Below are 16,698 nucleotides of genomic sequence, written 5' to 3'. Positions count from 1 at the left end.
TTCTGCACTGTTTTAGAAAAATCACACAAAACTCATACGAAGTCAAAGACTAAATCCGTAAGCTCTGAGAGTTTATAAAATGCGTCTAGTTTGTTCATAATTTTTATTATGATTTTTAGTGATTTCTAGCTTGTGTGAAAACGTTCATATTGATAGACAGGTCCGAATTCATAGCTACAGTGATAGATAGTTTTGTGAAAATCACCATAAATTGTATAGAAATCGTATGAACATGTGCAAGTAGTCATTTTAAAGGTATAGACCTGAACTATTTGCATATTAAACAGTTTTGAAGGACTTTAAGGTGCTGTTTGTTTTTCCGAAGTGAAACTGTCTGAAGTCTGCGGACCACCTCTGCAGCAGAAGAGGTGGACCAAAGTGTTGTAGACTGTAATGAGAAGCATGTTTGTTTTTTTAACGTCTGCAGATATTAAAAAATTTAAAATAAAGTAATTTAATAAACCAAAAATAGTTTGTTAATACCAAAAATTTAATAATTGTAGTCTTAAAACATTGAAATAAAATTCAAACAATGAAATTAGTCTTACAATAACATTTTTAAATAAAATTCATACAACCAAACTTTAATAATTTTCATTCCATATTTTGCATCAATTGTTCGGAAATTACATCCCGTAACTGGCTCATATATTCACGGTCTGCTGCAGTACCATGTGTTGGAATCTCATCTTCATCACTATCAACGACTGCATTGTTATTCCGAACTGAGACATTTGGTTCATCATATCGTGCAAAAAACTCATCACGTAGTCCCTCTCTTCTTACAAAATTATGAAACGCAAAACATGCTAGGGTAATGTTTCGTTGTGTAACCAATGAGAATGGTGTCATCCTCTTCAATATAGGGAATCGTGCTTTCAAGACACCAAAAGCACGCTCAACGACATTCCGAAGTTTTGCATGTCCATGGTTAAATTTTTCTTTATTCGTTAATGCACGTGTTCGACGGAAATCTCCAAGCCAATACCTAACATTACGGTACGGTTCCATAAAACCTCGAATGTTTGCATAGGCGGCATCATAAAGATAATATTTATCTGTAAAAAAAACAAAAAAAAGTCATTTATTTTTAAAATAAAGATAAAACTATTTAAATAACCATAAATTTACCTGGAGGTGGAAGTAGGAATGGTGCATGTGGATTTGCTAATGCTTCTGATAAAATTCTAGAATCGTGTGCTATCCCTTCCCAACTGGCAACAACAAACGTAAACATCATGTTGAAGGCACATATTGCCAATACGTTTTGGTAGCAATCGCCTTTTCCCCTAATTCTATATAAATCCGGTTTGTTTGCAGGGACAACAACATGTATCAAAGTGCCATCAAGTGCATCAACTGCTCCCTTGAACACCCGCCATAGCCTCCTATTATGTCTCGGCATGTTTGGATTCGGATTAAAAGAAGTTGGTACTATAATGTCATGTGCAAAAAGCAACATTTTGTCCAACACTTCATGAAAAAACTTATGAATTGTTTGCTTTGAGTGTTGAAATCTCCGCTTGATAATCACATAATGTTGGTTATGACCGATCATCATCAAAAACATTGCTATCTTCTCCTCAACCGACACATGCTTGCTATCCTTTAACGCGTAGTTTAGTCTAAAATGAGCACATAGCCGGACAAATGATTCACGAAACATGCGTAGCACTTCAAGACATTGTAGAGGATTACAGTGAAGTAACTCTAACGTAAATTCATGTCCCGTCATTTTCGAATCATTGTCCCGCACTCGTTTGACACCCCTCTTCCAAAAGTAGCGGACGTACAAGTACATAAGAATTATGAGTAGTATCTTTTTGTCATGATCCATTACAAAGATAATAACATAAGATAATAACATAAATCTCAAGTACCAAAAAAACATAACATAAATTTCAAGTACCAAAAAACATATCATAAATCCCAAGTAGCAAATAACCAAATAACATTCAAGTACCAAATACTACAAATAACATTCAAGTAGCAAATAACCATATAGCTCCAAAACATGCAATTAAAACCTAACAACTCAAACATATAAACTTAACGAACAATCTTTCCATCCTTTAAACTCCTAAACTTGTAGCTGTCAGCTCGATCCAACCTCTTAATATTTGTGGATCATTAGGCAAATTTACCCACATCTCTCTAATATTCGTGGTCCCTCCAAAAATGTGATACACAGCAAATCGTATAGGGTCTACTGGGTCTAACTCGAGTAACTCAAGCTTCTCTAAACATTGGGGAATTTTTGGCTCTTGAGTCAAATGACGTAGAGCTTTTTGCATCTCCAGTGCTAAATCATCAGCAGTAATAGAAGCTTTAGGCGAGGCACAAGAAGGTGGATCAGGTGAGGCACTAGGAGCTCGAGGTCTAGGAGTTGAGGGTTTAGCCCTTTTGTTGGGGTTACCAGAAGGTGAAGCAGCATAAGGTGAATCAGCAGAAGGTGAAGCAGCAGAAGGTGGATTCTGAGTAAAATGTTCACTTGTATGATTGGAAAATAAATCATCTTCATCTATGTTAATGGAAGGGGCGTCCAAAAGATGTAGTGGTGCGCCATGGAAAGAAGATGATCCCGATGGTGTTTGGGATGTGGCATAGCTGAGATTACTAGATGCACTGTTTCCATCAAAGAGTTCTGCACAAAGCTCTAGAAACAATAATGGGACGGTTTTCAAAGAAGCGGCTTTCGGATGTCCCTAAACGCAATCAATGTAGCAAAAGTAATATAAGAATAAATGACAACTATATAAACAAAATACATATAAATATGTGTGTGTGTGTGTGTGTATATATATATATATATATATATATATATATATATATATATGTATGTATACCTTTTTAAAGTCCTCCCACTCCTCATTTGTTAAGTTAAAAGTATTTGTTTGTGGATTGTAAAGGTTTCCAGTTTTGTTTTTTAAGTATAACCATCCTGTGTATTTGGCTTTAAGGTTATCATAGGCGTTTTTTAATTGTCGTTGATTCAAATCCACGCCATACTTTTCCTTAATAGTTGTTCCTAACTTGTGCCATGATTGTTTGTGCAAACTCAAACCTTTTCTACCCACGGTGTGCACTTCTTCAATACAAGTTTGCAGTAAGCATTTTGTTTGCTCATTGGTCCATGTATGTTTATCTCCCATTGTTAATAACAAAAAAAATATAGAATACATACTTTAGCTACAAAGATTAATCATATTTCAACATAATCAACAAATAAGTTTAGCATATTCAACAACAATACATCATGAATGAACAAAAAAAACCATATAAGCAAAGATTATACAACACAATCGACAAGTAAGTTTAACCATTTAAGCACAAACTTGCATATAAACATAAACTTGATCTCCATTCAAGAAATACAAGTGATAACAATTCAATAATTAAGTTAAAAAAAACCATTTCATCAAAGAGGTGGACCAATTCAACAAAGATTTATGAAAACTTGCATATAAGTTTATGATTTCAGCATAAATCAACATTCAACATTCAACAAATATAAATTTCAGCAGATAATCTGTTTAAAGAACAATTATATCATAAATTTTACATTCAACAAAGATTTTAACAAAGGTTGTAACATCTCAACAAAAAAAATCCTAACTCAAATCAAAAAAATCGGTACTCAAATTCATACAATTGGTACTCAAATGCATAAGAAATCAGAAAATTGGTACTCAAATTCATACAATAGCTACTCAAATGCATAAGAAATCAAAAGAAAAAAAATTACCTGAACTTGAAACCGAGGGCAGCAAGAAATCAGAAAATTGGTCCTCAAATTCATACAATCGGTACTCAAATGCATAAGAAATCAGAAAATTGGTACTCAAATTCATACAATCGGTACTCAAATCAATAAGAAATCAGAAAAAAAATTACTTGTTGAAGATCGAGGGAAACACGATGGCAGCAGCAAGCAGCGATGGCGACCGGCGGACTGAGGGGAACGGCGACCGGCGATGGGGTGGCAGCGGAGGCTGGAGTCGAACCACCTCTGGATCGATCGTTGGGAAGGTTGCCGAGAAGAAGAAGGAGAACAAACAAGAAGGCAGCGGCGTTTTTTTGTTTAGGGCATAGGGTATTTTTTTAGATGAGGTTAGCAGTGGTTAGAAGAGTTAAGTCCACTGCTGTGTGGGGAAGACGACGGGAAGAGGTTTTTGAGCCCAAAGTCTGCAGAAAAACAAACTGCTGCGAACCTAAAAGTGTTGCGCATGTGCTGCGCCACGCAACACTAAAAGGTTAGAAGAGTTTTTTTTTTTAAAACAAACAAACTGTGAATGGAACTAAACCTTCATGTGGAAAGTTGATGTTTGAGTTTAGTTATGTTTTTGGTAATCTAACTTGTATTCCCTCCCCCCTCCCCCCTAAAATCGGAAGAAAACATGAAAATGTGGGGGTATGAACTTACCTTAAGTGGTTTCCTTGGATGAATGCTGAAGAAAAGAGGTTTCCAAGTTAAGAAAACTTGGTAAATGCTTTGAGAGTTGAAGATCTAAGAACAAATATGGTGATATTTGTTATGAGGGATCCATAATTTGAGTGAAGGTGTGAAGAATGTTCAAATGTAGGTTGAAAATACTTACCAAAAGTGAGTGAAAAGCTCAATATCAGCCTTGGAGTCTCGAGTTCTTAGAGAGAGAAAGTGAGAGAAAGGTGTTTGCTTTTTGGTGAGAGAGTGAGTAAAGTGGAAGGAGAGGTAAGGGTTTTCCAGCCCTTGATCAAGATATCTTGCTGGAGGGGTGTGTGAGAGGACAAATAGTTGACTAGGTAGAGATGAATAGTGACTGGAGGTTGTCATAGGATGGTATTGGAGGTAGCTTGTGTCATTACTTTATGGAAAAGTCAACATTCCAAATCAATATCTTACACAATAGATATTATTCTTAGATTAAGATTTCCCCCAAAATGTGATTAAAATATGAATATATAGGGTCTTATATGCCAAATAATGAGTTTGGGTGAAAATCCCACGTTAAAATCATGAAAAACGAGCTTAAAATGCGAAAGTGGTCGAAAACCGAAACCAAGAAGCGAAGCTGCGAGGTTCCGTCCTTAAGAACCGAGAGGGAGGGTTCGCTCCGAAGGTTATCGCAGGCGAACTTGCTGACAGGAACCGAAAGCAGATGGTAAGCGAAATGAACTGAAGGCGAAATGGGTAAGAGGAGCGAAGGCGAAAGCAGGCGGAGCTTCGGTCCGAGAGGCCTGATCCGAACCGAAGGGTGAGTTCGGTCCTTAAGGGTTGTTTTGGTTCTTGGCATGTTCGGTTCCTAAGAGGCTTCGGTCCTTTAAGGCTGTTTTTCCATTAATCTTCCTGTTTCGAGTTGTTTTCGACTAAATTAAGGGTTGGGATGCCCCGAGTGATTATAAAAAGTTGAAAGAGGTTTTGAGAGAGATTTAAGAGAGATTTGGGAGAGAGAGAGAGAGAGAGAGAAAGTGAGAGAGATTTAGAGATACTTTGTTCGTGACCTTTGTGAGTGTTTAGCCTCGAAATGCAAGGTTCGTAAGCCCCGTTAATCCTTTTTATGAGTGTTATACGCCCCTGCAGGGTATGTAATAGTATTTTATTGAGTAGTTACACCATTTACCCTGATTAGGGTTTAGATTTTCCAAACACGTGAAAACTCTAAGTAATACTTTTGTATTAGGGTAGCGTGTTGTACAATAGTAAACCTAATGCAAACCTTAATATACAATGGTTAATTGAGTTGACCGGTTTGACTTATTGACTTTATTTGACTTTGACTTGACCAGAAAGTGACGGTTGTCACAAAAGCCAATGGACGGTTCTGCATCTCACATGGATCTGTCAGTGCACGATTAATTCGGTACATAATCTATCCCGTATACTTTAATTACTTATCACTTTCTTAACAACATAAACAACAATATTGTTGTTCACAGGTACAAAATCTCAGTCGTTCTCACCGACAAAACATATACAAAGACTATCTTCATGTCCGATAATGCAACATGCACTATAGAAAAGACTACTTCACAACAAATCATCGAGCAACACCCAAATCAAGATTCAAATACCCTACCACAACAATTACAACTATGAAAGGGATCACACAAAACTTTCTACCTCCAATGCACCAAATTATTATCCACAAAAACATATGCTTCACGATGACCTTAGTCAGTGACATCAAGCATTCAGAAAACACAGTGACCTCGCCACTAAAAACACTAGGAACACCTTCATGACCCGTCGATCAACAAAGTACCAAAACTGTAGAACTATTCACACCTATGAAAACAACCAAACTGGTAAAACGATCACCACTTCATGGCACATGTACAAGCAAATAAAAACTCTAGATACACAAAACCATCACCCACTTAACGTTTACTTATTGTATAGATACTGAAAGTGAAACACCACATCCAAAACGCAAAATATACAGACAACATCAACAAGAACATGACAAGACTAGCACCAGCAAGTAGAAGTGCTGCTTTATCTTCCCATCAATGTACCAACCCCTACCTGCCTATAAGGTTTTGTTATATGGGTTTTGATGTATGGCACATACACTAACCTAAACCGTCGTACATTGGCTTGCTCCAATCTAATGTAGTATTTACTTTGTTGAAACAGACAACATTCTTTATGTATATATTCACTCTGTCAATGTCTAACTTACAACAAACAATGTGTGAAAGCAATCATATATAGATATTCATTTAAAACTATTTATGTTTCCAAAAACATACACACAAACGAACATAAATTGTTTTCCGGTGCACATATTTTAATCCATAACAAGTGCAAGTATTGTAGAACATACACAAAAAGCCATTACCAAAACAAATAAAACAATAAGATCCAATTGCAAACTAAAAAAAAAAAAAAAAAAAAAAAAGCTCCTATCATTTCACAAGTACATTTAAAAGGGAAAAGAAGAACAGCTAGAAATGAAAGACTGTAAAATACACTATAATTGCACTGCCTCCAATCATTTGTATGCTCTAGATGATCAATAAGTCTATGATACATATTTTGCATCTCATCAGCCTTCATGTTCACACCACGTAGAAGAAACATAGAAGATAAATTTACATTATAGAAATGAATGACGGTAAAATACACTACTTATACAACCGCCGGTACTAAACGCCGACAAGAAACCAAAAAAAATGGGACCCGTGATTCACCATGAGTTCACATACTAATTAAATATTAACATATATTGTCATAGGTTAAAAATTACAACATAAACCTTTAATGCAAGGCAATTAAATCAAAAAATAATTACCCGTATAATTCAAAATAAAGTCAATTACGAAATAAAAATTAATCTGAAACATTTTAAAATAAAATTACAAAAATAAATTTAAAAAACTTCACTCGTTTCTTTGTCGAGTATTTTGGTGTCGTCCAAGTCTCCAAGATTTCATTGGCCCACAGAAATTAGCCTAAGCCCGTATAAGATGTTAGCCTAATAATTTAATCTAGAACAAAAAAACCAATAGCCCACATTATGACATGATTAAGCCCAGTTATAATTTGTGCCCTATATTTCGTCTGTATTCTTTAGTACATTTGCATTGCCAAACACAAAACAACCTCCTTTTCTTCTTGTTTCTTTTTTTCTTTCATTCACAGGCTTCATGGAGGTTATATATATATATATATATATATATATATATATATATATATATATATATATATATATATATATATATATATATATATATATATATATATATATATACTAGTTTATAACCCGTGAGAACCACGGTTATAAAATTAATTAAATTTTCATAATAAAAAATTAAAATTATTAATCAAATTTTTAAATAAGTTATTACTTAAGAGATATTTTTTTAATTATATAAAATTATAATCGTTGATTTAAACAAATACGTGAAGTTATATCACCTTATAATTTGTATTGATTTTATTTTATTTTTAATCTAATGTTCTTAATTTAATATAATTAAATTGAAAAAAAATTAAAATTTAAAATTTAAAGTGGAGAATCAATTATTAATTTACTATAATTAAATGAGAAATTTAAAATTTGAAATTTAAAATGGATAATTAATAGGTTGGCAAGTGTCATAATAAGGGACATATAATATTAATGATGAGTTCTAATATTATGACAGTTGTCAATAGGAGAATAAACATATTCATTTATTAGAATAGGGATATATATATATATATATATATATATATATATATATATATATATATATATATATATATATATATTGACTCATAATATCGAATCATATTTTTAAATTTCATTTTATATTTTTAGCTAGTTTATGTGCTAGATTTCACATTATAAGCTAGCAGTGAGGAGTAGCTCGATTTAAAATATATGATAATTTTAATGGATTTAATTAAAATGAATGAAATTAGTTGAAAAGAAACCTATAAATGGGTAGATGAAGTCAAATACGTAAAAGCGGTATAAAGTTTATTTTAATTCGTACAATTTTCTAAATCATTTAATTAATTTTAAAATAATCTATTGTTGTGAAAATAATATTTTCTTAATTTAATTTGAACATAATAATTGTTATAAAGAACTTTTGGAGAAAGGTTGTTATAAAATCAACTTGACCCAACACATGAAATAATTTGTTTTGCCTTCTAGTGCAACTCATCTAAGTCGTCTAACCCATATGCATTATGAAATGATATGTTTTGCCTTGTAGTGCCAACTCATCTAACTCGTCCAATGTATCATCTTTAATACTAATATATTTTGTCTTTCACAAAGTTGTATATTCAATTTGAACCTGAGACGTCAATGTCATCATGGTTACTATTAAATTTGTGAAATTGTGAAATTGACTTTTTAGGTATAGGAGATGAAGGCCGAAGAAGCTATTGACTATTTCGTAGCTTATTATAAAGTTTATATTTAAGTCACCGCTCGATAATAAATAGTAAGATATGTTTTCTTTGTAGCTTTCACTTTGTCAAAAGAAAATATCAAATATGATAGAAGATAGATGGTAGGGGACGTATGAAAAACTAAGGATGATTTATTTTTGGTCTATTGACATAAAGCCGATGGTCATAAATGAGTTTTTGAAGGAAAGGAGTAGAAATCGAGAGGCTTTTAGAGAGAAATGTTAGAGTTTGATATTTAAGACATAGCAATATATGTACATCAGTGGCGGGAGTTTGATATTTAAGACATAGCAATATAAGTACACCAGTGGCGGACGCAGACTATTTTAGTAGGGGTGTCACTCATACTTCAAGCGGGTGCACCTAATAGAAAAAATTAAAAAAAAAAAAAAAAAAATTTACACTACGAGCCGGAAATTGAGCAGTGGCCCGGGACCCTCAATTCTCCACATAGGTCCGCCACTGATGTACACACATCTAGAAATATAGCCCAACGACGCCAATAGCGGCGACAAATCGAATTTATCGCCGCTAAAGGTGTTGTGGCCACTATTGGTGTCGCCGGTAAACGTCAAACATTCGATCGTTTTTCTAATCCAATGGTTGGGAAACGTGTGGAATGCAGAAAACCAATACCGGCGACAAAATGTCGGCGCTAAAGGTTGAAAAAAAATGTGTCTTCTTTTCCCTCTACGTAGGTCGCCGCTAAAGATTTGTGTCGTCGGTATTGATTCATTTGTCGCTGCTAAACGTCGACACATATTACACTCCATCACTTCCTCTTTTTGCTTCGGCCTGCTTTCATTTTGTTCATTTTCTCAATCATTATTTACTCTTACGATTCTCCCTTCCTTCGACGATTCTCCCTCATTTAACAGCCCACGGTAAAAGAGATACCACCGGCCACCAGAAAACTTCCCTTCTCCGTCGACTAGAGCATTAGCGGCGACATAATCATTAGCGACGACTTTTTGAGCAATAGCGACAGGGCAGTAGCCAAGTAGCCAGGGACAGACCCAAGATTCCATACTAGGTGTTGCTGGTGGCACGTTTTTCCATTTACGTAGTGTCACAAATGTAGAAAAAACGGAAAATTTGAAATTTTTTACACTGTATCCAAAAAATAATGGGTTGTCGGTGCCACTATGGGCACCATAGTGGAACCGTCACTGTTAGTAGCGGCGACGTGTCGCCGGTAAAGGTATTAGCAGCGACTTTCGTGAGCAATAGCGGCGATTTTTGTCACCGCTAATATCCTTTTTTTCTTGTAGTTTATCCATGCAAACTACCATTTCTTGAAAAAATGAAACCATTTTATGATCGCACGTAAAAATATGGAAAAGACAAATGAAAGTTGGTTGCTATTATTTGGCATGAAAGTTTGTTGCTATTTAAATAATAGAACCGGACCTTTTAAATAATAGTTATTTCAAATCTGATTAATTGATTGTAATAAAAAAAAAAAAAAAAGTTATCATGTTCATATACATGTGTTAGTGAACTTGGATTTTATACATAATGGTTAAATAAGATCAATCTCATCAACTATATATCTCATCCAATAATGATTTTCTAATCTCCATCATGTTTATATTTTAGCCATGTTTATTTATTTAAGTATCTTAGATCTTCTTTTGTTTCATATAAAAAATTTATAGTTGAAGCAATGTGGCAAATATATTTATATTATAGAGGGAAACACTAATAATTTTTTTATATGATAAATCACAATAAAAATATATATTATTAAACACAAAATATAGAAAAACACGCAACAATCTAATCTATAAAAAACATGTGTTCATACCATTTGCATTTGATACGTTTGGTTTCCTCGCACTGGATGCGGTAGAGCTTCTTAAAAGAGTACAACAAATCATGCATAGTAATGTTATATCCCCTAGATCTTCGGATATAGTCTTTAAAAGAATTAGCTTTATCATTCAAAAAGACTTAGCGGCACAGCTTGTTGCCCGTTTGCTATCTCACTCATTGTATGATGATGACAATTGAACTTGTAGTTTAATTTAATGGTATATTATCAAAAAAAAAAAAAAAAAAAACCCGGTTAAGTTAAATTTTTTCTTATTTGCAATTGTTGCCTTATAAACCGTACAAACAGCCATGCACATACATACATAGAATAATACATACACAAAATAAGTATATAAAAAGAGATATGGTTCTCTTAAAGCAATTTAGCGAAAACATGGTGGATTAAAAAAGAATTCTAATTTAGCTACATAAAGAACTCATTGAGTGACATATACAAACAGACACATAAATAAGAATATGAATCTCGTATACAAGAAGATGAATTTTAATTACTAACATGTGATATTAAACTGTATAATAATAAACAGAATCGCAGAATAGTTTTTTGTTTAGACCAGACAACTTCAAGTAAAATGGAAGAGAATGATAGAAATGAAGGGTAACTTATGCCTATATGGAAGGTAAATATAGAAAAGAATCATAACTTTCTCTCTCTCATGCATAGTTTTTTCATAATAAACAATTGTTGGATATACTTTTTTAATAGTCTTTAGAGTTGCTTGTCTCGTAAAACAAGCGATACATGTTGTCTTTATAATAGATATGATTTCTTAAAAAATGAAACCTTTCTAGGATTGCACGTAAAAAGAAGGAAAAAAACAAATGAAACTTGGTTGTTATTACTTGGCATGAATGTTTGTTGCTATTTAGATAATAGAATGTCACCTTTTAAATAATAGTTATTTCAAATCTGATTGATTGTAATAAAAAAGAGTTATTTATCTCATCCAATAATGATTGTAATAAAAAACAGTTATCCGGTTCGTATACATGTACATGTGTCAATGAATTTGGATTTTATATATAAGGGTTAAATAAGGGTTGTACTATAAGTATCTCTTTAACTAATTTTACCTCTAACATCAATCTAATCAACTTTTTACATTTGATTTGATATTATTTTTTTCTTTTTACTTTTCCTTTTATGATTTTTTCCTTTTTATTTTTTTATTGTTTTTGCTTTTATTTTTTCTTTTAATAATAATAATAATAATAATAATAATAATATAATTATTATTATTATTATAAATTTCGATAATCATACAAAATTCGGACAACATTTTAAAATTCGGACAACATTATAAATTCGAACGATATTATAAAATTTGAACGACTATATAAAATGGAACAAAAGTAAAGTTTGTTTTCAATTCACATAATGCACGGCAAAAATGTAATAACGTACCAATTAATATATTTGTGATAAATAAAGACAAACTTTGCTTTTGTTTCGTTTTATATAGTCGTTCGAATTTTATTATGTCGTCCAAATTTATAATGTCGTACGAATTTTAAAATTTCATCCGAATTTATGTCATCCGATTTACCGATTTATAAAATATAAAATAAAAAAGAATTAAAAACCGATTTTATATAGTCGTTCGAATTTATATTGTCATCCGATTTATAAAATATTGTTCGAAATTTATAATAATAATAATATTAAAATATATAATAAAAATTATTTAAAATCCGATTTTATATAGTCGTTCGAATTTTATAACGTCGTCCGAATTATAAAATTTTGTTCGAAATTTATAATAATAATAATAATAATAATAATAATAATAATAATAAATTAAAAACAACAAAAAAAACAAAATAGGAAAAAAAAACAACAAAAAACAAAAAATCAAATCCAGGGGGTGGAATTGGAAAAGGAAGAGAGATACTTATAGAAAACCTCTTAAATAAGATCAATCCTAATCAACTATATATCTCATCCAATAAAACTGGAGGGTATGGGAGGAATGTCTCCCTCACTTTTTGTGGGTCACACTATCATTTTCCTCATTTTCTTTTCCTCCACCTAAAACCCAAGGAATGGGTAGGAAGTTCCCCTCATTATTTTTTTATTTTTTAAAAAAAATATATTTCATATATATATTATACTCATTTTGTAGCGAATTAAAAACCATGAATTTTAATATATTTTTTTTATATTTTTTTAATAGGTATATAATTTTATAAATATTAAAGTGAGGAGAGAGAAACTTCCCTCTCATTGCAACCTCAGGTATATAATTTTATAAATATTAAAGTGAGGAGAATGAAGCTTTCCTCTCATTGAAACCCCATCCCTTGGGTGAGGGAAGCAATCCGCGGGAAAGAGGTGGAGGGAGGGGATGTTGCATTCTCTCTCCTCATTGTATTTAACATTTTTTTTTTATCTTTTTTAATATTTATAAAATTATATACATAATAAAAAAAATATATAAAATATATATCAAAATTCATGGTTTTTAATTCCCTACAATGAGTATAATATATGTATCAAATATATTTAAAAATAATAAAAAAAAAAATAATGAGGATAGCTTCCTACCAATTTATTGGATTTTAGGTGAGGGAAAAGAAAGTGAAAGAAATGATGGTGAGACCCATAAAAAATAAGGGAAACATCACTCTCATACCTTCCAGTTTAATGATTTTATAATCTCCTTGGTGTTTATATTTTAACGATTTTCTAATCTCCTTGGTGTTTATATTTTAACGATGTTTATTTATTTAAGTGTCTTAAATCTTCTTTTGTTTCGTATAAAAAATGTATATTTGAAGCAATGTGGCAAATATACTTATACTATAGAAGGAAACACTAATAATTTTTTATATGATAAATCACAATAAAAATGTATATTATTAAACAAAAAATATAAAAAAAACACACAACAGTCTAATGTCAATTAAATCACCCAATGTTTTTTGTGATTAAACTGTTAAGTTAAAATTTTCTTGTAATGCAATGTAACATTTTCGGTTTATTCAGTAAAATTTAAATATTTAAAAATACTTTGCCTTATTTTGTACGGTGAATGATAAATCACTTTTAATGTAACATACAATCAGATCAATTATTTCCAACACCGAATAGGTAGATTAGAAGTAAATGCCAAAAATCAAATGCAAGTACTTTCATACACTTCAAACTATGTTTATAATCTATACTAATAAATGCAATTTTTTAATCACGTATCTCATTCTCATTTATATCGCCACATGTTATTTTCTAACGATTTTTATTTGCTTTTTATTGTTTCCTTTGTATATTGTAATAAATGTAATAATTTGTCTTTCAAATTCAAGAAATCCAGTAATTGACTCACTTTTTATTATTTCTTTTGCTTTTTATTATTTCCTTTGTTTATTGTTGTTTATTATTTATGTCGTATTTATTTCAAAATTTTTAGTTTAAATATGCTTAATGTTTAAGCCTTCATATTTAATTTTTTTTAATCAATCTGTATAATATACGAGTCTCACAACTAGTAACTGACTATATACAAATCAAAATGAACCTTATGAATCATCTATAATTATGGAGAACATTACGATTCCTAATTTATTGCCTAAAATCCATCCAATTGAAAATGATTAATTTTCGGAATTATTGGATAAGGCCCTCCGAAGTACAGACAATGAGCCCTCTCGTGCTCTAGGTGGCAACGACCACGAACCGTGAACACCACCCTGGTGGTTCTTGATTGGTCGTGGTCGTGGTTGATTGTGGTATACACCACGAGTTACAACGACCAATGGGAGAAAAATGATGTTTCACTTCGTTGACTAACCATTCAACGACTTTATTCGATTTTTTATTTTTAAAATTTTTAAATATATTTTCAACTATAAATACCATTCCATAAAACCATATCTTTCACATAATTATTTTCTTCGTCTATTTACATACGCAAACATTTCTCTTGTTAAAATCCAAATACATGGATCATAATCAAAATAAACCGGTAACCCCACCAAGCTATTGAAACTACAATCCTAATAATGTGCTTGTATTGGATACAACTCCACGCCAATACTCGAACATGGAATTACCTTAAGGTAGTTTATGAACTTTCTCTAAGATGATTCCCCTATCTCATAAACTCAACTTTTTCAACAATCATATCAAGTTTTCTCATCCTATCAACAAACTTATCCATAACAATTTCAATCTGCTTTTGTATAGCAAAATCCTTTCCAAACACAACCCACAACCACAACCATCACCATGACAACCTTCACAGCCTAACCTTCACTACCCCAACTTTCACAACCATATTGTTCACCATAAGATTCACCATATTTTTTAGCCAAAACACATCTAGAATAACCCCAACCAAAAAAAAGGAAAAAACTCGCTAAAACCACTTAAACCAATCAAAGCGAAAGGGTGAATTAGATAAAAGTGGAAGAAGAAAAGTTAGCACAAACATGGGTTTCTGTATCCTAGGATCCCTTAATCGGAGATGCTCAAACATCTAATTTTTTAGGAAAAAATTTGATCTGTTTTCTATGATTTAATGGGAAGTGGATGTCAAAATCGTGACCAAATTAGTTCGAACTGGCACGATTTGAGGCTAAAGTATACCGAATTCGGAAAAATTTACAATAATCTTACCAACCTACATATAAGTGCGTCAAACGATTTTGATGTGTTTGACACGACCATGGAACAATAAGAAAAAACAACTACAACCCACAAACCTGTTCCTTATCTTAATCATTGACTAAAGTTGAAGTATGCTCCAAAATAGATACATATGCCATAAGGGAAGGGTATATAAAAAGGGAATCTGGTATTTGCTATTTTAAGGGAAAAAAAGTTTGTAAATAAAGTAAACAAGAGAGGAAAGGTAAATGAGGTATTTGAAGAGGAATTGTAACAACCCAATTTTCACGTCTAAAAATTTCACTTTTAAATCAATACTTTTGAAAGCATTTGTAAATAAAACATTGTCTGATCAAATCATTCCACAATCATATATCGTGTTTGAAAAACCAAAATAAGAAATCAATTTAATATCAGAGTACAAACCCTAGAACAATCTCGTAAGACAGAAAATAGTGTATGTGTATGATGTATCGCTACCGCGCCAGCTCCTTCCCTTTTGATGAAGAGGTACCTGAAACCAAAAATGAAAACTGTAAGCACAAAGTTTAGTGAGTTCCCCTAACGTACCACATACCATACAATCATATAACATACAGTACAATCATATAACATACCATACTTGTCAGGCATTTCTGGGGTGCCCGACCTACCCGGTATGGCCATTATGGGGTGCCGACCTACCCGTGCGGCCATTATGGGGTGTCGTCATACCCGTGCGGCCATTCTGGGGTGCCGACCACCCTTCGGTCCTAACAACCAAACCTCGGGGACTGTTTCACCCCTACCACTACTACTATCACATATCATAACATAACATACCATCAGACATATCTGGGGTGTCTGACTACCCTTCGGCCCTAACAACCGAACTCGGGGACTATTCCCTTCCTACTACCCCTAAGACATATCTCAGATCATGCTAGCATATAATCATGACATCACATACTGTCAGACGTATCTGGGATGTCTGATTACCCTTCGGTCCTAACAACCGAACTCTACTATTATAACACATCAAACTAGCATATAACATATCAGGTAGTAGCAAAACTAGATGATATCACAAAGACAATCATCTAACACACAACTCCTACTGGTGGGCCGACATTGTGGCCGTAGACCCACCGCTACTGGAAGGTAACTCACCTCGAAGTAGCTGCTGATTTGCGCGGGAACTGTCTTTCTGCTACTGCAGCTCCGGAAACCCTCCGGCTATAATTCCCATGTTTAGAAGTACAAGTTGGTCAACTCACCAATTTGGTGAATAACAAATTATCTTCACAACTTCACGAAAAGAAAGGTCAACCTCATGTTATGGCTATTGATACTGAAGAAGATGAAATCTCTGAGTTTTTAGAGACAC

The 16,698-nt window shown here is 32.6% G+C and overlaps 1 protein-coding gene across 1 annotated transcript; it reads right to left on the bottom strand.

Moving 5' to 3' along the window:
- Positions 1 to 594: 594 nt before the first annotated feature.
- Positions 595 to 1,735, bottom strand: LOC145076524 (uncharacterized). Its single transcript, XM_079022366.1, has 2 exons — positions 1,132 to 1,735; positions 595 to 1,058 (listed from the first exon to the last, which is right to left on the bottom strand). Exons 1-2 carry the CDS (start codon positions 1,733 to 1,735, stop codon positions 595 to 597), a joined length of 1,068 nt encoding a protein of 355 aa, XP_078878492.1.
- Between the last annotated feature and the right edge of the window lie 14,963 nt (positions 1,736 to 16,698).

The sequence above is a fragment of the Lactuca serriola genome, chromosome 9 (assembly GCF_051521515.1).
Source record: "Lactuca serriola cultivar US96UC23 chromosome 9, Lser_US96UC23_V15, whole genome shotgun sequence".
Classification (NCBI taxonomy): Eukaryota; Viridiplantae; Streptophyta; class Magnoliopsida; order Asterales; family Asteraceae; genus Lactuca; species Lactuca serriola.
The sequence above is the reverse complement of the archived record's forward strand: the minus strand, read 5'-3'. Positions and strand labels throughout refer to the sequence as shown.